General features: G+C 41.0%; 2 protein-coding genes across 2 annotated transcripts; both read left to right on the top strand.

The window, feature by feature from the left end:
* The first annotated feature begins 3,826 nt into the window (after positions 1-3,826).
* Positions 3,827-13,091, top strand: plin3 (perilipin 3). The gene is made up of 8 exons (XM_070961107.1): positions 3,827-3,914; positions 7,337-7,424; positions 7,636-7,831; positions 8,204-8,286; positions 8,820-9,051; positions 10,908-11,248; positions 11,671-11,889; positions 12,293-13,091. Exons 2-8 carry the CDS (start codon positions 7,356-7,358, stop codon positions 12,431-12,433), a joined length of 1,281 nt encoding a protein of 426 aa, XP_070817208.1. The 5' UTR covers positions 3,827-3,914; positions 7,337-7,355; the 3' UTR covers positions 12,434-13,091.
* Positions 13,092-13,205: 114 nt separating this feature from the next.
* LOC139329978 (AN1-type zinc finger protein 5) lies at positions 13,206-23,572 on the top strand. Its single transcript, XM_070960665.1, has 6 exons — positions 13,206-13,339; positions 14,531-14,729; positions 15,099-15,210; positions 17,326-17,453; positions 18,168-18,275; positions 19,927-23,572. Exons 2-6 carry the CDS (start codon positions 14,570-14,572, stop codon positions 20,073-20,075), a joined length of 657 nt encoding a protein of 218 aa, XP_070816766.1. The 5' UTR covers positions 13,206-13,339; positions 14,531-14,569; the 3' UTR covers positions 20,076-23,572.
* The last annotated feature ends 404 nt before the right edge of the window (positions 23,573-23,976 follow it).

The raw sequence follows: 23,976 nt of genomic DNA, 5'->3' as shown, positions 1-23,976 counted from the left end.
ATTATTTCAACATGATGGAGTCATTCTCTCACACAGATGGTGCATTACCCGAGCTTTGGTTATGCCTTATTAATATGTTATTGGGCAGAATATATTAAGAGCAAAGGTCCATATCAAGTTTCAACCTGCAGATGATTTGTCACTGTGTTGTATGTTACTGATACCTTGTGTTGCAAGCTGCCGGAAATTTGTTGCAGGATGCTGGAAATAAGATTCCCATCAATGGTGTAGTGCAGATGAAACCAAGCAGATCTGGTCAGCCATTAATGGACGCAGGCAAATTTCTACAGTTTTCAAGGCTGCTGACAATGAAGGGCAGAAGGTGAAACAGGAGGGAAAATGAGCACTGAGCCAAAGAAATGTTTGTCATGTGATCTGTTCCAGTACACCTGAGACTTGTGACTTAATAGTAAACATGAAACGGAGCAAATGGATTTCATTACAGTATAATTGTATTGCTCCTTTCATTGCCAGTAGTAAAGGCCATGTCCTTGCAAAAGTGCTCTTTGATGATGATGGATATCTTATTGAGACAATTAATCTTCCACGCGAGACGCTTCAAAGAGTCAAAGTGCACCTGGGATTTGAACATCGTTTTATGGTGGCCCCTTTTGCATTTTTGCTCAGTCTGTTGTGGTTCTGATGATAAATTGGTGCATTTGTTTTAATTTACATTAACAATTTTAATGGCTACTGTATTGAATGTATGCAAATGTGTGTTCTTCTTGCATATGTTGTCCTATTTAGCCTTCCATGTACTCTTTGTATTTATTGGTGCAATTTGTTGCTTTGCAGGAGGAAGCATGTGTCTTTCTTTTCTATTATGACCAAATAATCCGAAGGCAAAAGCCACAAAATATCTCAAAGATAAATCCATATAAATACGATTTGTGGGTTCTGCTCTCACATCCATGAAAATCTGCTCAAATTGCCAATTTATTGCTCTTATCTTGAAAGGTACGTCCTCAGGCTGAAAAAAGACGAGGGAGGGGGTGGTGGTGGGTGGAGCGATCATTTTCCTCCAAGGGATGAGTGATTTTCCTGTTATCTACTAATCTTCAATTACTCAATATCCAGAACAATTTTGGCCTCAATCAAGTGATTCAGTGAAGCAGAGTTAAGAGTTAAGCAGGAACAGATGAGAGCCTTCAGGCACATGTTGCTAACTCTTGCAGAAGTGTGTGGTGGCACTGGTGTGCATGGATTTGTGGGTTTCAGTTAAAGGCACAAAATGCAGAGGCTGAAATTGCTTGGTCATTCAGAAACATGTCAAACAAAAAGAGGGAAAGGAGCCACACAAGTGTGGTCAAGACAACACACCCATGGTTCCCAGCTCATGCTATTTTCTCTCACTCTGACCCGATAACTCGCATGGCCTCAGTATGGTGTCTTAACATTTACAAGTGCAGCCAGGATTTTCAACCTGGCCAAAACAAACCTACAACAGGTCCTACTTAATGAGTTTCTGATAGCAACATTAGAGGTAATCTGTTTCCTTTCTCTGGAGCCTGGTGCAGGCATTTGGGAAAATACAAAGGTGCACATAATGAAAACTGTAATGGCTTGAATAATGAATATCCTCACTAAATGAAAAGGGAGAGCTAATAGAGTAATTCTAGTAGTGATGATACGCAGTATCCAGCAAGGGAAGTTACTGCACTGGCTTTGCAATGATAAAGTATGTGAAAGCCACAGGAAGAAGAAAGCCTATGTGAAAATCATTTAATGTAATAAGCACATCGAATGAATGCAACTGTGGTTACAGTCTGTCCTGCTTTACCTTCCATGCCTCATTTTTCCTCGAGGTTTCTAAACAATGTATTCTTTAATATTTAATACAAGAGAAGGCTCTCTGCTCCAGTGTATCTGCAGTAAAAAGATCTTCAGGATCTAACTGAATGAGTTCAGCTCAGTGTGGGTGAGGCTACAGAAAAAAAAAGTCCAAGTTGACTTAATGGGTAAAGACTGCCCTCTCAGGGTTTACCATGTCAATTGCAGTTAATATGGTTGTCTGACTTTCAGCACAGCTCAGTCATCTGGCTGTCCACAAAGTACAGGGAATGACCTTCACTGGCATTCAGTGTCACACGTGATTCACCAGGATAAGTATAGAATTGTTGTTTTCTATGCACGTTTAATGAACAGCTTGTAACACACTACAGGGACATCTTTAAGTGTTACAAAATTTCTTCTGAAGCTTTTTTGTAACATCTGGCTGCATCTTGTAGCCTTCATTAGCAGATTGCGCATTGTCATAGAGACTGAAGAAGAATTTACAAATACAGCTGGAATAAATAAATATAACTATGGTGTGAAATAAACCATTTATTAGGTGTTCGCTGCTTATATATGCTAAATAGAGGAAGACTCACAGAATTACCCATATTTTGAAAAAAAAAAGTGGAAGTCAAGCTGTGGGCTGCACGGTGGCACAGCAGGTAGTGTGCGTGCCTCACAGCAAGAAGGTCACCGGTTCAATTCCCGGGTCGGGCCTTTCTGTGTGAAGTTTGCATGTTCTTCCCGTGCATGCGTGGGTTCTCTCCGGGCACTCCCACAGACCAAAAACATGCTCATTAGGTTAATTGTTGACTCTAAATTGCCCCTAGGTGTGAATGTGAGCGTGAATTGTTGTTTGTGTATATATGTTGCCCTGCGATCGGCTGGCGACCTGTCCAGGGTGTACCCTGCCTCCCGCCCATCGACAGCTGCGATAGGACCCCAAAAGGGATAAGTGGCATAGAAAATGGATAGATGGAAGTCAAGCTTGAAATGTCATTATTGACCTTTGAAAGCAATGAAAATCACACAAAGTCCACTTACTGGAATGCAGTAAAGAATGCAGTAAAGTCCAGTAAGCAGACCTGAAAGCTCCTGAAAATTTCCAATAGTTGGACATTTCTGTGAGCTTTTTGCTTTTTGAATCTTTATCAATTACCTGCACTTGAGGTGTGGACTGAGCAACCACATGGCCACATGAGTGTGCTACATTATGAATTTGTTAAGCACCACTAAATCAGTTAGAGATAATTTAGTGATAAGTAGCAATAACAATTTACTTCAGGGAAATAATAGGGTTATAATAAGCAGATAATACTTGAAAGAACTCATTATGCAGAATTGCTCCTATTGGTGTTATCATTTTGTTGGATCATTACTATTGACACATTGACACATTGACACAAGGCAATTTTAACTGCTTTATGTATTGCCAGGTAGCTTAATCCATAAGCATATAAACTGATGATGATGTTACTGCTGGTGCTGATGAAATGTGTGTGTATATGTGTGTATATATATATATATATATATATATATATATATATATATATATATATATATATATATATATATATATATATATATATATATATATATATATATATATATATATATATATATATATATATATATATATATATATATACAATATAATAAATAAATAGAAATACTCAAGTTAAGTAGAACTGCTTCAAAATCCTACTAGAGTACTTTTAGAGTATGTTTCCACTGCTGCCCAGACCAAAAATTAAATTCATCCATCTTTCTCTTTATACAATCTATGAATTTATCCCATTACGACATTATGAGTCAGACGGTGCAAAATGAGAGAATATCTCGAAAACCATAAAGAAACATGAAATGAACATGAATTTAGCTTTTTTTACGTGCGTTTATTTACATGCATTTGTACCAGATGTGACAGCTATGACCTGCACTGGCTGCCACTTCCGTACTGTGATTTCATTGGTTAAAAGTTTATAGGTCGACCCTACACTCCGCCCTTGAGCTCGTGCGGGGTGTTGCAGCTCAACACTCCGGCAGAAACAGGACGTTGTTGTGGGTTGGAGCGGTTCATTGACCAGCATTGTATCGCAGGTCACAGCAGAGCAGAGGAGCAACAGGCTGACAGCGAGGTCAGTGATGTTTGACAGCTCTGTTTTGTTTTTAAATCAGTCCACAACTTCCCAAACTTCTCAGAGTTGTGTTGCTAAGCTAGCTGTCGTTACTTGTACTTTAAGCAGCTAACTTAACCAAGCTAACGTGTAACGTAACTTATATCCCGTTTAGGGCTGAAAACACTGCGCTTACTGTGCCTGTTAACTCGAGGAGGATGCCAGAGCTTGTGATACATTGAGAAGAATCGATTGAAAGATGGTTGTTGTTTGCTGAAGTCACAACTCCTCATCTGGGGTAAAGTTCATCACCCATCAACTGGAGGGGATGACAGCTGCTGTGGAGTATACAGCGTGTCCCATTGAGAGGACGCAGTGTCGTTAAAACACAGCTAAAGGGCGCTGATTGAAATCCTCTCAACTGGACTGACGCAGTTAACATTGTACTTATTATTCCAATAAAGGCCAACACAGAGCATTGGGTGTAATTGCTTAATATTATAATGTGCAAAGACAGTGGCCCCTGAGGATGAAGCAACTTCTGCTTGTGACCCCTCCGTGTGTGGAAATGAGCTGCTGTGATTTCTCACCCCTCTCAAGTTTGAGGGATCTGAGATCTGAAGAAATTCAATTATCAAACATTTCACTAGAAAATAAAATCAGAGACATAATTTTGTCAGACAGAATTAATTTTCCTTCTTGAATCATCTTGCGACCCCTCACATTAACGTTGGGACCCCTTGGGGAGTCCTGACCCCGAGACAGTGCTCTGACTAAATGTTTTACAGCCCCTGCAGATTAATGTCACTGATCTGGGTCTGCACTATTTTAGATAAAGGTGGAAATGTACAGTTCCATGTGTGGAAACCTCACTCTTTACTGTTACTGTCTCTCTGTGAGATGAGCTGCCATCTCTGGGATCAAGGACAGCTGTAGGCCTCTTTAACCCACTGAGTAGCAGTGATCTCTCTTTTGTCCCTCATGGCAAGTGTCTCAATCGTTTTCTGGAGATACACCAGCTTATCCATTACTATCAAAGGTCACATAGTGGTTCAGCTCCAAAGGCAGTATTTTCTGGAAGAGGGATGACGTTGCTCAACATTGTCAGGATGTGACAAAGAGTGCCTTGCTGGAATCAGTGACGTTATTATTTCAGAAAGTCTAAAACAGCCTCTTTTGTGTTGCAAAACAGCCTTCTTCATAAAATGTACTGTGTCTCTGGAAATTATCTCGGGTTCATCTCTCACTTGATAGCAGGGAGAATAGTGTCAGACTTTGCAGTGTAATAAAGCCAGCGAAGATCTCATCAACTGAAAAAAAGAACATGTTGCTCAACCAAGCTGTTGCAACTAAATGCAATTTGCAAGAGTCTCGAGAGAAATGTCTGCAACACCATGGGTCACACAGGGTATTCTATTCGCCCTGACACCGAAAAGAATTTGTGAAATGAATAAACAGTTGTTCTGTGGAAAGGTCATACATGGGTGCTTGGTTTCAGTGTAGTTTGCTAGATGTGAGGCTTCCCTCTGTCAGCTTAATCTACCTGAGCATTTACTCCATAATGGCGTAATGGTTACAGCTGGTCGGCTGCGCTGCTCACACTCCAGCTGTATGTTTGCCCAGAAGTATGATCGCAGAGGTCGTGTCCTTTTTTGACTGGTCTGCCCTATACATCAGGTCAGCCATAGCAAACGCCTGTTAACAGTGTTCCAGTAAATACAGGTGGGCTCCACTTATGTCTCCCTGTGCCATCTGGCAGAGCACAAACAGATGTTGTCCACATGTTGGGAGCACCAGAAAGAAAAGGGAGAAGATGCTCTGCTGCAGAGGGTTCTCTCCAGTCAGCTGTCACGTCTCCTGCTTGTCTCGCTTGCGTCGCTCGATGGTGTTTTTGATTGTTTTCGTTATCGATTTATTTGCCAGTGATGTAATGATTCATTATATGGTCACAATCTAGGGTAACGTCCTTAAGTTGCTTGGTTTGACTAACAATCCAAAACCCAATGATATTCAGTTTATTGTCACATAAGGCAATGAAAAACAGCAAATACTCATAATTGAGTGGCTGGAACAAAGTACAATTTCTCCTCTTTACTTGAAGGAGAATAGAATCTAAATATGTAATTCAACTATTGATTGAATTAATTATGGATTTTGCCCTTGTCTCTAACCCAATAAAGTATTAGATTTAGCTTTTATATCAGGCAATACTTCATTGCATTAATTCAGCAGAGTAGTTTTCACTTAAAGCAGTTATTTCCCTTGAGTAATTCTTTTGGCCAGCGTTTCATTCAAAGCAATATTTTACATTAGCCGAAGTGAAGTTTTGCTCAATATTTCAATGAAGAATTTTCGTTTGATATAAATGATGTTGCAGTCCATTTTGCCTGCATACCTTCATGTGAGCTTGTGAACTATCAATCTTCAATATGAGTGCCCTGCTGGTCCACAGTTCGTAGCATTATTCATGGCTTTTCTCTTGACTCTAATCTATGATTTCAAATTGGACTTACTTCTGGGTCCCCAGAAAACTGACTTGTGGGTCTTTCTCATAATTTATCATGTCTGTGCTCGTTTTATGTTGGAGCTATCATCACTTTGAAGCAGTCGTCACCTTGAGAAAGCAGGATTGTTGCAAGAAACAGCGCACACACCAGGAAGTATTAAGCGAAATCAAAGGAATGAGCCGAGGCTTGTTTGTGTTTCATCATCTGACACCTTGATTGAACAGTTATCTGTTTCTTTTAATAAACCTAGAGGAAGAAATACACGATTTTACGCATTCACATTACCATCCAGATTTCCTTTGGCACACAGATAATCATGAAACCGTAATCATGTTTTCCATCTTCAGTAGTAATGTCACTAAATGTAGATGTCAAAATAGTAGTTATGTGTTCAGATGTATAACTCACTCTTTTGTCGTACACATTGATCCACCAGCTCTGACCTCATTAATTCCTCTTTTCATGAGCAAATCTGACATGTTGCCCAGCCTCTGATGTTAAGACTTTATAATTTCAGGAGGCTGTATAGTTTTTTTTTTTAAATGCACAAAATAGAGCTGTGGTAAGTTCACAAGAGAGAAAGAAATTCAAAATATATGCTCCAATTTTTGACATTCAGCTGTGCCATGGTGCAGAGACTTGAACTGTTTGCTTGGCTGCACCATTTTGTTTTTTAACTGCAGTTTCATCCTCATTGCATCATAGTGTTGACAAATGAATTTAACATGGTTGAGTCGCCCAGCTGCCTATATTATTAAACCGTCTGACAGGACAGCGATTCCATTTCTAAATTCATAAGACACACTACTTCTCTGCGAGATAAAGTGTATCAGCCACTTTAAACAAAGAATATCAGAGAGGAAGAGTCATTTCATCATGCATACAGAGTGATGTGACGTGAATCTGTGTCTGACACTCTGTATTTCTGTGTCAAAGATTGAATCCAGTGGGCACAATGGCAGACAGCGGGAAAACTAATGAGACTGGAGCTGCAGCAGCAGAACCAGCTAATGGAGACCAGCAGGTGAGGAGCACTGTGACCCCAGATGACACCTGTTACAAAACTGAGGCATATTATGAACTAATTTGAAGCTTAGAATTCCATGTCGATAGTTAATGTGGTGAAATCAATCATTATCACCAACAGAGCTTTTCATTTTGCAGTCAGGATTGTTTTTCATATTCTTTTCAATGCCAGTATTCTTCTTCTTTTTTTTTTTTTTTGTTGGTCCTAGAGTGTTGTTTCCCGAGTGAGCAGTTTACCCCTGGTCAGTTCAGCCTGCGAGGTGGTTTCCAGCGCCTACAGTAGCACCAAAGACAGCGTGCCCTTGCTGAAGGGAGTGATGGATGCAGCAGAGAGTGGGGTCCGAACGCTGGGCGCAGCTGCCACCACGGGGTCCAAGCCTCTCCTGGGCATTATAGAACCACAGCGTAGGTTCTTCTCTCTGCAGAAATATGATGTAATGTATGTGCAATGACGGCACAGAAATTTACAACATTCAGATATACTATAGAGGAATATTGCAAGCTTGTTGCATATGAAAGGTGTGAAACTGATGCCAGGTCCGCTCGGTGCCAGAAAATGACATGTGAGTATGACACGAATGAAAGTAGGTTTCTTCTTCTAAGAACGGTGTCATTTTAATCTTTAAACCCCTTTCACCTGTCTCTGTGTTGTGAACGTGAAGCAATTACTGTTTTTTCGTGCTTGGTTTTACTGCCCGCTTACAGAGTTAGCAGCGATGAAAACATTTAATCTTGTTCTTCCTAAATTCATGAATTTCTATTGTGTGTTTGTTTCAGTCGCGACAGTGAACGAGTACGCCTTGAAAGGACTGGATAAGATGGAGGAGAAGCTGCCTATTCTTCACAAACCAGCAGACAAGGTCAGACAGAAACCCCCCTACTGTGAAAACATCCATTTCAGATCCTCTTTTAATTCATTTGCCTTTGATGATCAGCTTTTCCACCTTTTTGCTGTGCATTTGGATTTTTTAGACGAACAGGCCTTGTTATAACGTGTAATAACTTCCACATCGCATATCAAAACACTTCAAACATATCCCCTGTCCTTTTAGATATGTCCACAAGTCATATCACACTCCAGGTAACCACAGCAAAAATGTTTACACTTACCCCTTGTTAAAAATAACCCAGCCGTAAGTGGGATAAAACACTCAGGGGTGTCCTAAAAAAGAAAAAAATGGATTTTATGGGGAAAACACCACTCTTCACTCACAACCTTTTTATTCTCATACTGGTGCACCCTGAGTTTTCTCTTGCTCTTTTAACTTCTCCTGGCAGGCCAAATTGCCTCAAATGTCATGTATGCCAAAAGGATAAGAGCTGTGTAGAAAACCCATAATAGCACCACCATCACTCTCCGAGCACAGCACATAATCGCCCGTTTCTTCCTCAGGTGGTGTCGGACACCGTGGGTATGGTGTACCAGTCGGTGGCAGGGGCCAAAGACGCTGTGGTAGGGGCTGTGATGGGCGGTGTCGAGCTGACCCGGGCAGCAGTCAGCGGAGGCATCGTCACCGCCATGGGCACCAGGATGGGCCAGATGGTCAGCAGTAGGATGGGCCTGGCCCTGAGCCGATCTGAGGACTGGGTTGACCAGAACCTGCCGCTCACTGAGAGGGAGCTGGGTGAGTAGCTGTCCTGAATGTGGAAAGCATAATCAGTCCACAAAAACCAGGGGAGGTGATAAACCCATATGTCTGCTGCTGAGGTATAGACAGGTGCGTTTTGACAGTTGGATCAAATGAAGCTGAAACAAGGCTGCAATTGGAATTAATTAATTATGAACGAGTGCCCAATTTGTCAAGTTTTTCTCATCGATGGTCAAAAATAATTAGAGTAGCTTTTTCCCCACTTTGTCTAAAACTGACCCAGGCAGTTTCTGACTGTATAAAATTAGATACATTCACATGTTTTGTTGCAGATATGATGAGAAGTACTTTGCATTTAATGTTTTCCTCTCTTGATTATAATTGAAAGTGTAGAACGGCTTCCCTCCAGTGCTGAATAAATAACACTGATGTAAACAAAACTTTAATAGTGACAAAATGACTTTTAGATTAGATTTAGTCGTTGCTTTTGTTAGTACTTGAATTTACGGATCTGTCAGTCACAGCAGCGATGATTCCAGTCCTATGTTTTAAATTTTGGTGGTGGGGTTTACATTTGGATCACAGAATCCTCCTTTAATATATTCCATAAAAATAAAAGCAGTCACTTCCTTTTCATTTACTTAAATTGCCATTTAAGATCTTCTACACCAGCTTAATCACAGTTTTGGCCCTTTTCTCTTTCTACATTACTGTCTTGCATTTGCAATTGCAAGTAAAAGATACATAGAGAAAAAAGGAGCACTTAGTGTCCCTTCTGCTTTCAGTTAAGCATTAATAATGCTGCAGTTTTGCTTTAAAGGGGAACATTTTAAAGTTTAAGCATAATAATTAGCATTATATCCCTTAAATTACTCAAAGCTTAGTTTCATACATTATACATTCTAGCTGGCATTACTGCCATTTACTGAAACTTAATTTATTCCATAATAATTAATACACGTGAATGCTTTGGCATTTACTGTGAGAGTCAGCAGCAAACACCGTGTCCTTGTTTCACTGATCCATAGATCAAACAGAAAATTTGTCCTGACTGTCCAAATAAATTATCATTATTAAGACAAGGTGACGTGGCAAGGCGTGGGTGGTCACGATAAAAGTGTTAAATTCTACCCCAGTGACGGGATGTGGATACGTGAATGGTCGATGCTATTCATAGCGAGCAAGGCAGGGCGTTACAATGAACCTCCCCTCTGTGAACTTGGCCCATAAAGCAGCTACAATTTCCAACACTCACAGCTTTGACACCTGCTACTGTGATGTCATGTTATTGTGACAACCTGCCACTGTGGCAGTAATAGTCAGGAGGCCATCCTCTTCTCTGATTATGCATGTGAAAAAGATGCAACTGCATTCAGCAGGAGCATCAAAGTGGCCATAATGGCAGTACTCAGGGGATTTTGGATTTGTTTGATGATGGCTGTAGCAGAGGCCCGCTAAACTCACCAAAGAAGCTTATAACAGAGGCACAGGGAGACAGCGTTACTCTGCATATCCCTTAGCTTCCACTGACTGATGACTGGAGGGAGTGAAGTGGCTCCTAAGTCTCTCCTGAGCAGATGTGCTTTCACGTCAGAGGCAAGTGTCCGGACTTACAACAGATGCACCACTTAGTATTGTGAGAAGGAGCCAGTTGTGCCTCCATCTATCACCCAAAACAAGCTCGTTGGCCCATCCCGTAGAGAATGCACATATGACACTGAAAAATGAACAGAGGGATCAAGAATGGCTGAACTATGCATAACAAACAGTACTATAACCACACCTTTGTCATCACACCTTAATATTTAAAGCCCTATTTTAAATTTTAGGTAATCCCACTACATGAAACATCTCTTTTAAACATGTATGAGATCAGCACTGTCCTCTTTCAGCTGCTGTCGCTGAACCTGCCCCTAGTGAGGTGACCACCCCGTCGGGCAGCCCCAGCTACTTCGTCCGCTTGGGGAAACTCTCTGCCAAAGTACAGGAACGAGCCCTAGAGCAGTCCCTGGTCCGTGCACGGCATGCCAGGGATAGCACCTACACTGCGGTGGCTCAGATTACCAGTACTCTGGACCTGCTGGAGAGTGCTCGTACCAGTTTGGGTACTGCCAGTAACCAGATAGGAGGAGCCTCAGAGCAGCTGCTGCAGCGCTGGACTGAGTGGAAGCAGAAGCAGGCTGGAACTGGACAGACTGAGTCAGAGCCAGATGGGACCAAGGATGAGGCTGAGGTCAGGGCTGAAGCATTTGGGAATCGACTTAATGGTTTCTAATCAGATTATTTTTGCATTTCACAGCTTTAACAGTGTATACACCAGGCATATGCACCATGTGTACTCAGAAGTGACTTGGAAAACAGCTTGAAATATGACAGAAATCTCAGAGGGAGGAGGGATGAGAGCAAAACAAGAATCCTGAAATTCAGCAATGTATCAGACTTGCATTTTAGAGGCTGACATTGTATTGTAACGCCATTCATTCATTCAGATTTCTGTGGGACAGGAGTGACATTACATTGTGTCACCAGGATTGAAATGGTGAAACCATCTAGGCCTAAAAACAGGAAGAACATCAGGATTAACTGACATGTTACAGCTATATTATCATCTGTCATTTAACATGCTGATGTCTTATTCCCAATTTCTGTTCACAGCAACTGGAATGGCGGGCCCTGTCCATGGTGCGTGGTCTGAGCGACCAGCTGAGGTCGGCATGCCACAATGTGGTGTCGAGTGCTCAGGGTCTGCCAGGTGCAGTCCAGGACCAGCTAACCAGCGCACGGCGATCAGCTGAGGAACTGCACTCCTCTCTGGGGAGCACCAGCACCATCACACCCCTCCTTCTGGAGCGGAGCCGTCACCACCTGACCCAAGTACTAATTGCACCACGCTGTCTTTTCCGCAGTGTTTTGTTTTGCTGCATCAGCTTAGCTAAATATAGCTTAGCGCTTGAGGTTCTATTTTATTTTCACTTAACACAGTTAGTCCTTCCATTACAATTTTATTGGTGCTTAAGTAATACCCGCAGAGTGTTATTGAACAGGAATTAGGCAGGAAAGTCCTGCATACTTTATATAAACAAACATCTATTCTCAGGGGTGTCTGCTCATCCATATGCATTTATGAAACTAGGACAATGAAGCTCATGTTGAATTTAGTAATGTACGGATATAAACTCCTACCCACAATAAAGCTATTAGAGGTTACATGTTTGTTTTGGTTATGGTTTAGTAATTTTGCAATAAAAAAGTAATTATCATATGTGCTTGTTCCCAGGTTCAACAGTCTCTGGATGGTGTCATGGAGTATCTTCTAAACAACACACCACTCAACTGGCTGGTGGGCCCTTTTGCCCCTCAGATCACAGAAAAGGCAGAGGAAGATGTGACGATGGAGGAGAGTGGACCACAGAAGTAGTCCTGAAGACTTTGTGTTTCTCTTTGAGTTTATCAATATGATGAGAGAGGTCTAGGGTTTACTATAGATGGACCATGTTAATCTATACATATATATATGAAATATATATATATATATATGATATGCATGCTTGCCTAGATTCATGCCTTAGATTCATGTGATCATGTTTTCTTCATGATGTGCTACATTTGATCTTATTAGTCAGTGACACTACATTTATGATGTAGAAGTTAATGGAATTTAATCACGAGTGAAAGCTCTGACCTGCGGCCTTCGAGAATTTACTGATATGTGCACTTTATTATTTATCCTGGAAAATATGGAAAGTATTTTTACATCTGGTGAAGATTCTTTGTGCATATGTGCCTGTACTGGTGTTTTAAAGGCTTGTTAGTGCCCAAATGATTTCACAGCATTCCCAGAACGAAGCCAAATTTATGTCGCTTGTCAGCAGCAAGACAATTGTCAGACTCAAAATTCCCTCTGTGAGAACAGGACAGAGCATCTTTAATGAGATGTAGAGTTCATAATGCATTCATTTATCTTTAGATTTGCCTTTTTAATTTCAATATTTTGTGTGTGAACCTTGGTGAGTTCATGGAAGCAGCTAGTGAACTGTCAATGAGCTGACATGCTATTAAAATTGTTGACACAGCTCAGTTTGTGTGTCACACTACGTTATTTGGGAGTTTTTGTCGTCATGGTGTTTTGGTAGTGGGGTGGTGGACTTTGCTGTGTTGGCCCGTCTGACTGAAGGCTGAGTCGATGCTGGGGATGACGTCATGGTCGTTGTTTCGAATGTCGGGAGCTAGCGCTGGGTAGGAGGCCGCGCGCTCTGCTGGGGACACAACTTGTACAAATCTGAAGCCCAAGGTCGTCGACAGCCCCCGGTACTTTCAATTTCAGGTACTGTCTTGATCCTAGACCGCTATGAGAGATCGCCGCTGTGTGTAACCGATTTTAAAGCAGCTGGGACGCTGTCGGGAAGCGCTCTGTTTTTGGGCTGGCTGATTATGCTAGCGGTTCAGCTAACGTTAGTCTGCTAACGCTAGCGTTTATTCGATTTAAAACACTGGATTTGTTTACCGTTCGTCGCCAAGGACGCTGTATTTTTTTGTTTTCTTGATTTTCATCACCGTGGAAGGCTATCAAGCGAGTTTTGTCCTTCTTTTTGTATTGGTATCCAGTGTCAGACAGACAAAACATCCACTGAGGCTGTTTGCTAATGTTACAGTGTTTGCTTTGAGCTATGCAAGCATAGGACGCCAATTGTTTTCTGCTGCGGACAAACTCAAACGGGGGACAGTCAGCTGTAAGTTGTTTAGCTAGATTGTAAGCAACGCAGCGTTTGCCAGGTCATCGGTTAATTTAAGGCTTTCGCGTAAGTTTTCAGGGTGGTTTTGTTTCGACGTGTCTTTAGCTTTTGTTCCTTTTTGTTAACTTTGTCCTGATCAAAACATCTTGCTGTGCGACGGAAGACAGCATAAATTAGCTGAGCTAGCTTGTGCTTTCGCAGACTGTAACTTGCCTTTTACAGCGGAGCTGAGCTCGTCTCTTTGTACCTTTTTGTTTCCATGGCTGTGAAAAGGTCTCCACCTAGTTTTTGTAACAATTTGTGACACAGCTGACTACTTTCAACACTCCTGGCGCATTGCACTAATGCTACAGGAGGGACATTACATTATGAAGTGATCATTTTTATTTTATATTTATTTGCTGTCTTATTTTGCCATGTCAGACATTAATTTTGTCTTTTACATTCACTCAGAAACATAATGTAGACATAATTCTTAGTTACTTGTGACAATGTCCAGTTCTGATTTGGTGGCAGGACTCGACTTTGTCACACTTTCGGTGGTGTTGAATTTAATTTTGTTTTGATGACGGAACACTATGAACCTGTTTGACAAAACTTCATTATAGTTACAATTTAGCCGGCCATAAGCCCTTTGCTTGCAGATTAACTCATATTTTCTCCAACTCTACTCTCATGCTCCAATGCCAGTCTCCAAGCTCTTTTAGTCAAAACCTGAATAACATGTAATCAAACAGGGAGTGCTAATCATCTTTGACTAACTTCTGCAACCCCATTTTCAGGAATATCCTCTCCCATCCCCCTTACCCCTCTGTCAGAGCATGGCTCAGGAGACCAATCAGACGCAGGTGCCAATGCTTTGCACTATGGGATGTGGTTTCTATGGTAACCCCCGCACCAACGGCATGTGCTCGGTCTGCTACAAGGAACACCTGCAGAGACAACAGGGAGGGGGACGATCCAGCCCCCCGGGAGAGAAAGGTAGGAAGATGGGAGAGACATGACCTATAAAAGCCGGATGGGGGTGCTGGATATGGGTCTGTTAGATGGGAAAGACAGGAAGTTGGAACAGGGTCACTCAAAAACTGTACAGGCATGGGGGACGTATGAATTTGCTAAAAGGGGTTGGAGAACAGAGGTAGCAGTAGCTGCCTACACTGTGGCATCAGAAAGCAAGAGAGTGACATCTCCATCTGTTGTTTCACATTAACTCAAAACGCATCTGATCATGGTAGACAAACACAAGCGATGAGTGGCTTATTATGAGAGACGTGCAGACAAATGGAAAGTCATCCATGTTCAGCTGGCTGTGTGATGCTCGTGCTATCAGACTGTTCTGTTCCCACGCAGCTGCTACATCACCGGCAGGATCACCAGGGTCAGCTGGTGTGACCGTGGAGAGCGCAACCTCAGAACCCAGTACAGAGGTGGCGGGGACCCCACCTGAGGAGCAAACGACCAGGTACGTTGGCTAATTGATTGGGAGTTTTCTCAACTGTGTGTTGTGCAAAAGAGTGCCAAAACAACAAATTAAGTGAAAATTTAAGGGAAATTTAAACACGATTTTCCGTCTTCACTGTGAGGTGTTTTTTAAAAAGCTAATCAGACAAATTAAACGGTGGTCTCTTGTACATGCTGTTTGCCATTATATTGGACATTTGATTATTTGGTTAAAGTGCCTGTTTAATTGACTAACTAAATGAGTAGATCAGTTCATCACTAGATCCAGCACATTGTGTTCTAATATGTTCTCATTAGTCCCTTTAAGTACAACAGCTTGCCTCTGCAGAAATCAGAGTCAAGCTACTCTATGTATATCCACATCTTACTGCTTAACATACAGCCTGCTGGGAGCATATTACACTCCTTTGGCCACTCAAACATTTTTTACTTCACCTGATGACTCTGAGCTTTCTGGTAAGAGCTCCTTGCCAGTTTTAAGGAGCTCATACGTAACAGTGCGTTACACACATCTCCAACCTCATTTTGCGGAGGAAGCAGTGGGAGTGCTTGAACTTAATTTCTTGGTGCCTGAATATCTCTACTTTGCATTTTCATTTAGTCTGCATACATCTACTACTAGACCAATGGAGAGTGTGTGGATTTTTTTAATCTGTAAAATTACATACACCATTTTTGTCCATAAGCAGGTCTTGCTACACCTTTACTAAGTAAAGTTTATTTTTAATTTATTTGTTTATTGTGGATGTGTAGTGATTGAGTAGTATTGACCAGTGGGTTTTTATTTATTTTGGCCAAGTCTTCTGATATTTGCAGAGGGTTTGAGTGTGGACTGTTTCATAAGGGTTCGCCCTGTTGTTTAAAGTTGACACTGAAAGCCGTAGTGACTGAGCTGAGGAGTAATGCTCTGTGGTTTTAAAAACTTGCTTCAGGGCCTGTTCTTAAAACAGCTGCATTATGTTGAATAATTCTTGCAGCCCTGGTCCTAATTTTTTGTGATTAAGCATTTTTGTAAGGGCTCTTGTGTGGTTTCCATTAGATGTGCCAATAAATAATTCTTCTTGAATTTTAGAATATATTTTATTATAGGTGAGAAATGTATTTGAAGATGATGTCTTGGAGTTCTGTGGATGGTTCTGTGTAGTTCTTAAAGGTGGAAGATTAGGGTTGCAGCTGTATCCTGGTTCGACAGTATAGCATCGTATGAAAATCACTGGTTGTCAAAACATGTGCATTTGTTTATGGACAGTAGTGGATTCTGCCGTATTAGTGTTATTAAGAAAATATTTCAAGTTAATGTCAAGTTTCATGTCTGTCAGGATAGTTACAATCAAGTTAGAGTAAGCATTTGTTCAACTCTAAAAACCCTTTTGTTTTCATTCCTTTAAAGATCATTGAAACTGATAATAATGATAATAATTGTGTAATACCTTCAAACCATGATCCTGTTTTTTGAGACAGTTACCGTGCTGTGAAAATCTCAGACTGTTGTGACCCTGTAGAAGGCTAGAGGATTTGGTATTTGAGCAATTAATCATTCTGTAGTGTGATATACCTCGAGTTCTGGGTTTCTTGGAGATCACAGATTATCCACGTTATAATGAGCCCAGTTATCATCGAAGTTGTTCCAGCAACGGGTTTATTCTTCCCAGAATGTCTACACAGAAGTCCAGACAGTCATTTGTTCCCACTGTGATGAAATTTTGGAATTATCAGAAAGGATTTGCGCCCGATCTGTCTGCATAGTGTAATCATGGATAATTGTGCTGTGTACTGTGTGTATGTGCTGTCCCTTTTTCTATAAGCCCTGCCGGTTTAGCAGTTGTTTGTGTCTTGTCGAGTTGATTGTGATGGCTCAAAGGCATTTCTCAAAGCAGGTTACAGGTAGCGTCCTGAAACACATCCAAGTCACCAAACAAAACGATGGGATAATGAATTCAGGCAATTAAAACAAGGAGAGAGACAGAAAATTTCTTGACATTTTCGGTCTTCAGACCACAGAATTAATTTACCACAGAATTAATTGTTGTCTTAAATCTTAATTTAATTTTTGAACCAGAAAAGTATCCATTTATGGTCTAAAATGTCTTTCTTTATTTTGTTTTGGTGATGTCAGTCCCAGCTCCCCCAGTCCAGTAACTCAACAGATGACAGCTATGAGCATCTCCCAGGATTCAGGCGCTGTAGACTCTGATCGAGCGGAGGCTGAGGAGGGAGAAGAGGAGGGTACTTCCAACAGCTCAGGTAATCATTACTGCAAACAGTGGTCCCTTCTCAATTCAGTCCCTATCCACTATGCACATAAAGTCAGTCAGTCTCACAGCTGTGGAGGGCACTACTTATTAAGGAGCAGGGTGTGAATAAACAGGCAAACTGTGGGATGCACTTGCAATCCTTGACAATGAACATCCCCATAAATAATATATTCTGTGATGATGATTTCCAAATGTTAAATATAGTTAAGAATGTTTCTCCCCTCCTATTCTGTAACCTGTTTTTTAGCACAGCATTAACGGCCATGGGAGATTCTGTTTGGGAATAATGGAGTTCTCGGGACAGGGCCCGTGCAAACACGGTGGTGGGGGGTTTTTATTGTCTGTTTCCGTATTTGTTTGGGATGACCCTCAGTATTGCAAATCAACCCTGCAAATATGTAAATGAAGAGAGTGTGAATAGTGCGATGGTTAAGCTATTTGCCACCATCTCTGTTGTAGTTGTTTAATACAGTTTCTCTTTGGGCTGACTCGTAGCAGTAACATACATTCCCCCCACGCCCACATTTAACAAACTTAGCCCTTTATATTTTACATCTTTTATTATTATTAGTTATTTTTGCATTTTACCTATGTGTTAAAATGTATACAAGCTTGTATTTGAACAAGCAGTGGATGAACTGATTTGTGATTATTGTGCCCTGTTTTTTTTTTTGTTTTTTTTTTCTTTTCGTTTTTGCTCCAGAGCCGGCGGGGGAAGCAGCACAGGCTTTGTCTGATAACGACCAAACTCCTGATAAAAACAAGAAAAAGAACCGCTGCTTTTCTTGCCGGAAGAAAGTGGGCCTTACTGGTAAGGAACACAAGAATTTTGGCACACTTCTGCTTGCATACTCACATAATCACAGTATATATCACATTATAGTAACTGTGTGAGTTGATTGAAGAAATGGTTTTAATAACCACACCGAACCAGACTTGATCACATTTGATTGTTGATTTGGAACTTCCAGGGAAACAAAAGCACTGGAAACATTTCTCCTGTCACGCGGTCTATACCACCATACAACCAAACCCTACTGAGTAGAGAGCTCCTCTTAACCACTGACATGGTTCAGAGGTTTATGAGCGGTGAACCTGCTTTACTGGGATTCTCCACAAAGTGGCAGGGTTAGAATTTCAGAACAGTTTAAGTCATTGTAGGATTTTCATGGCATTGAGACCTCATAACGTTTGTCTTAGCAGGTTTATGGCAGAGTGTTGGTTGGGCATTTCACAATGTGTCTCACATTAGCACAAGGTGGCTTATTGCTGCTTTTTGAAGTGCGTTCAAATCTACTGTCGCTTCAGAGTGCTCATTAAATACCAGATACCTACAACCCACATACTCAAAATCCAATTCCCAGTCCACACAACGCTTTGGTACAGAGAGCAACATACTGCAGGTTAGTGGTGCATTTCACAGTCCAAGGTATTTCACAGTGTACTGCTGGCCTCCAGCTTTTTTTTGCCAAACTGGATTAGCTCAAAGAAGGCTCCGGTCTCCATTTAATGTTGAAAAGTAATATCTGCATTTTAGGCCTGGCCATGAACAAAATCCTCAGTGTGCGTGTGAGAACACAGCCTGATAATGGCAGCACCCTCAGGGCCTGGTTGAACTCAGTCTGAGTTACACACTTTTATTCATGTCCTGTTTTACCCTCTGTTTCAGGGGCATTTTGTTGAACAGTATTTTAAATAACCAGGAATTTCCCTGGATATTTTTTGAGACAAGTGTGGCAAAGGTTTTGAGACATTTGTCTGAAAAATTCACAATTTGACCATGATGTTAATAGATACCAGGTGGGTCACATGACACGGGAGCTATTAAAAAATGCTAAAAAAAAAAAAAAAAAAAAAAAAAAGGATATTCATAGAAAATAGGAGCACTAAAATCCAATAAAGAGAGCTGTGTCCAGTCTGTCCAGCATAGTTAAAACGTTTGTTAATGAGTTGGAGTCACTTAACTGTCAAGTACCGGCACTCTAAAAGTAGGCTACTGAGGTTTGACTTCCAGTCTTATTTACTTCTGTTACTTAAGCTAACAGCTTTCATTGCAAACACACATTGGTTTGCCTGACGGATAATGTCAGTTCATTGCTTATCTTGATCTTGCAGAAACTGAATGTGCCACACCTCGTTGCCTCCATACGCGAGTGCAGCACGTACCATTCACACACTTGGTATAAGCTCATCAAAGCAGATGCTAACAGAGAGCATTAAAATCAAATGCCTTTGCGTTTTTGTCAGAATTTTGAAATAGGAATAAAGTACGGCCAGTTTAAAACCAGTTAAAGAGTAAGTTTATCCAGACTGTGGTGTTCAGTGCTCTCATAAGAGCAACAGGTATGAAGCATTCAAGCCATAGAGGTCAGTGCAGCAATACATGTCCTCTATAATTTGTGTGCAAACTCTTGAAATGTGTAATGATGTCGACTGACCGCGTGTGCTTCTCATCCCTGAAGGTTTTGACTGTCGCTGCGGCAACCTGTTCTGTGCCATTCACCGTTACTCTGACAAACACGACTGTCCCTATGATTACCGGAGCGCAGCTGCTGCCCGCATACGCAAGGAGAACCCCATCGTGGTGGCTGAGAAAATTCAGAAGTTATGAGGACTGAGTGCAAAAAAAAAAAAAAGTCTCTGACTTTGTGAATTTGAACAATGGCGACTTGGATGAAAACACCTGATATCATGGCTTCATTTGTTCATGGTAGACTAAGACGGGCGGGGTGGGGTGGTGAGGTCACAGCCACTGTCCAGACGCTTCCCTTACTAGCATCTCCCTCTCTCTCCACCAGTGACTGCGGCTGAACCTGAGTGTTTGTGTGTGTGCATGTGTGTTTGTATGAAAGCGCGCGCGTGTGTGTGTGCACATTTGCTTGAGAGTCGGGGAGAGAGCTGTCAGGGCTTGGTGGACATTTGTGTTGCTGTGGGGAGGGAAGGCATTTGATTTTACCCCTTTTTGTTTCTCAACTTGGGGGATCGTGTGAGTTTATTTTTATACAATCCCTGCAAGGTAGTTGAAATGAGACGGGGGTAAGCTGTTAAAGAATGTGTCACAGCCTGGATAATGACACAGAGCTCAATTAAGGTTGAGAAAGTTTAAAGAAACAACCTACCTGGGAGATTTTGTGTATCAGCGAGACCTTTTAAGGGCTTTGGAATATTATTTTATTTTTTTCCCAGACTGAAAATGATGTCAACAACTTGTCAAATTGGCATTTTTTTCTTCCCATCTCTTTACTCTATGGGTCACCACATGTTGAACCCCCAAGTCTCAGCATTTTCCAGAAACGTTTCTCTTTGATATATTGACTTATCATACTGATATTGGGTGCATGAACAGTTAATGGAGAGGGAAGGTCGGGGAGGGCGAGGGCTGGGGAAACTGAGAACCTTGACTTAACTGAGTGATTGAATTCTGTGTTTTTATTTCTTTTTTTTTTTTCCTGTTTTAATGAGCGTATGACATCAGAAGATCTATATTAATATATTGTAGTTAGCTTGAATTGTGTGATTGCATTCTATTTATTTTTTATCGTTTGGTTGGTCTGTGCTGGAGGATTGGCAGCATGTGTCAGCAAATCAGTACGATTTGCACTTAACCTTTTCAAATATATTTAAGTAATTCCATCTTGATTATATAACCATTGAATAAAAAATACACAAGCTCTGACATGATGGAGTAGAGTCCAGTTAAGCCGTTACAACCACAACTGTGCAGTAAAATGTCCATTGTTTTGGATTTGGAAACAAAGCACAACAAAAGTGTGTCAACTGCAGAGCACAAACGAACGTGCTACACCTGCTCAGTTTTGTTCAGCATCTGGGTCATTTGCAGTTTATATTTGATCTGCGCAGCGAAGAAATTGCCTTCTCGTTCGATTGATGAGACGTTCTGTTTTCGTGAGGCGGTGCGTTCTTCTTGAATGCCGTTTTCTGTTCAATGGAGAGTGAAGCTCCATGTTTCTCTAACCACCAGCAGACCACTGACACATGCTGAATGAAAACTGACCTGGGTCGCATTGACTCTCCACATTGACACACCTCCTGCTCAGCTAAAGTAAAGATCGTTGCAATGCTGCCGAGTCGCGTGCTGCGCTTTTACAATGTGCTCCGATCCAGACGAGTCCTCGCTACGAAGAGCGCCTCTAGCTAGCTTCTTCTAGGAAGATCAAATTTGCGTGCATGTGCTCAGTCAAACCTATGAGTTACTGTGTCGTAACTGACTGCACAGTTTGAAACGAAGCTGGCCACAAAGCAGTAGCACAATGCATGGCTGGAACCCTGAGGTTCAAGTTAACAGGACTCTACAGTTTCTTTTCCAAATGTAAATACCATATGGCTCCTATTCATATAGTATAATCTTAATGTAGATTTTTGCCAGGTAATTAAGGTGGGGGACTAAAGTGAAGAATAGTACTATGTGTATAAAAGTGCTTTCATAATTATCCAAAAAAAGAGAAAGTGCCTCAAATGGCACTTTTTTTTTTCTCCATCTCGTTCCCCTTTTGTTTACAAGTTATTTCCCGCCATCATCTGCCCATGTAATGTCCAAAACATGTTCAGTTACTGACTCTACCTAAAGGCCACGTGGTCTCTTTTCTAAAATACTAGTCGCATTGTTAACAAGCCCCTATAAGCTTTATTAACCTCGCTGAATTACACAGCACCCCAGCCCATGCTTTTATCCTGTTACTGAGGACTATTCATAGCACAGGAATATTACTGAAAGTTAAAAAGGCCCTTTGAGAGAAATGGAGGGACATTTGCGGTATCATCCTCTCATTATTAAAAGCTTTCCTTGTGAATGTTCCTTGATCTCAGTCATTAAATATTTATGAAAGAGCTGCAGACAAGTTGCCAGGAATATGCAGAGCATGCGTTCACAGAACAAGCCAATGCAGAATGTGTTGGAGACACTTTTCCTTGTATACACAGAATATCACGCAGGACCTGGTTGGTTTTAGTTCAGGTTTGTTGGAAAATCGGCCTTCATCAGAATTCCAGTTGAAGTCGCAGTTGGTGATGAGCATTTCTAAATAGCGGACTCGGCATGCCAACACTGAAACTGTTTAGCGAGGTTAAGTTGGCCATCTGAAGCCCCTGACTGTGATTTAATCGCAAATAGTGGAAAACAGAAATTCAGGAGTTCATGGGGATTCTTGAGTGACGATTACGTACAAGCATATTTCGGGGAACTTGTGTTTGGAGCAGCTCTGCAGTTTGGTGTTCCCTAAGGTGTATCTTTATATATTCAGAATATACAAGCTTGCCTGCTGGGTTGACATCCGTTACAAAATAGTCGCCCACAAAATGCTCCGTTTTCCTGAACAGATTGAAAGTCCTTTTAGAGAAGAAGTCCTTAACATGGGATGATTGTTCAGTGAGTGAAATCGTGAGGATTTCATGGTTTCCACATGCTGTTTTCTCTTGACTGCTCGTATCAAACCCCCGACTCCTTTGTTTTCTTAATAAATATGAGCAGTTTGAATGTAAACCACCATAATTCACATCAGCTGTAACGTCATTTATCAAACTGCCTCGCTCAGATATTGACCATATGTCTTCGGGCAGAAAGTGGAGGCCCAGTTTTCTTACATGTGATTCGGGACAGTTCGATGGCTAAAATTGTTTTGACCATTTGTGATGAAGGACTTGGCACCAGCAATTAGCAACCATACCTGAATAATTTAGATGCTATCAGTACGTTTTTTTCTTCCTTCTGTTGTGTTGCTTTGATAGTTTTGATGTCTTCAATCCTGTCTTTAGCACAACCTTTCATAATCAGCATCTTCATCATGCGAGGGTTTTGATTGATACTAATGATGAACCTGTCAGTTGTGATGAATCTGGTTGAAATTCAGTGTCGCTGCAGATGTGAAGACAAATGACAATGACTTGATTCATTCTGTCTTTCAAGATGAGCTTGAGGGACATCAAATGAAATCTACAATGTTGGCAGAGCTGTAGTTCTTGTCCCTTGGCACTCCAGTCCCCCAGAAACACCACCAGATATCTTTTTATTTTGTTTTTCTTTCAAGATTTAGGATTGTATGATGTGTAAGAGTAAGTATAAAACAATAAATTCACAAAGTTTATTTTAAATTATACTTGTCTTGTGTGTTTATGCATATTTATTTTAATCCTTATGGCTAAATATTGAGGTAATTTTCAGAATCAGAAATCCTTTATTTATCCCCGAGGGGAAATAGTTTTTGTTGCAGTGCTCCTTACAAGAATAGAATTGGAATAAAATTAGAAAAGAAAGAAAAGAGAGAGAACTATATATATAAAAAGCAAATATAAAAACTAAATATTTATATTGAGAATATATATATATAAAACTAAATATACCACAAAATATAGAACAGAATATAAAACAATATATATATACTGAGAAAAAATGAACAGTGTATACAAACGGATGTGCAAAGTAAATTTGGCTACAAAAGCATTTGCAAGTTGAATTTAGTCAAATATGTACAGCATAAGTGAAAAGTCCAAGGGCC

Source organism: Chaetodon trifascialis, chromosome 4, assembly GCF_039877785.1.
Source record: "Chaetodon trifascialis isolate fChaTrf1 chromosome 4, fChaTrf1.hap1, whole genome shotgun sequence".
Lineage (NCBI taxonomy): Eukaryota > Metazoa > Chordata > Actinopteri > Chaetodontiformes > Chaetodontidae > Chaetodon > Chaetodon trifascialis.
This window is presented reverse-complemented; position numbering and strand designations above follow the sequence as displayed.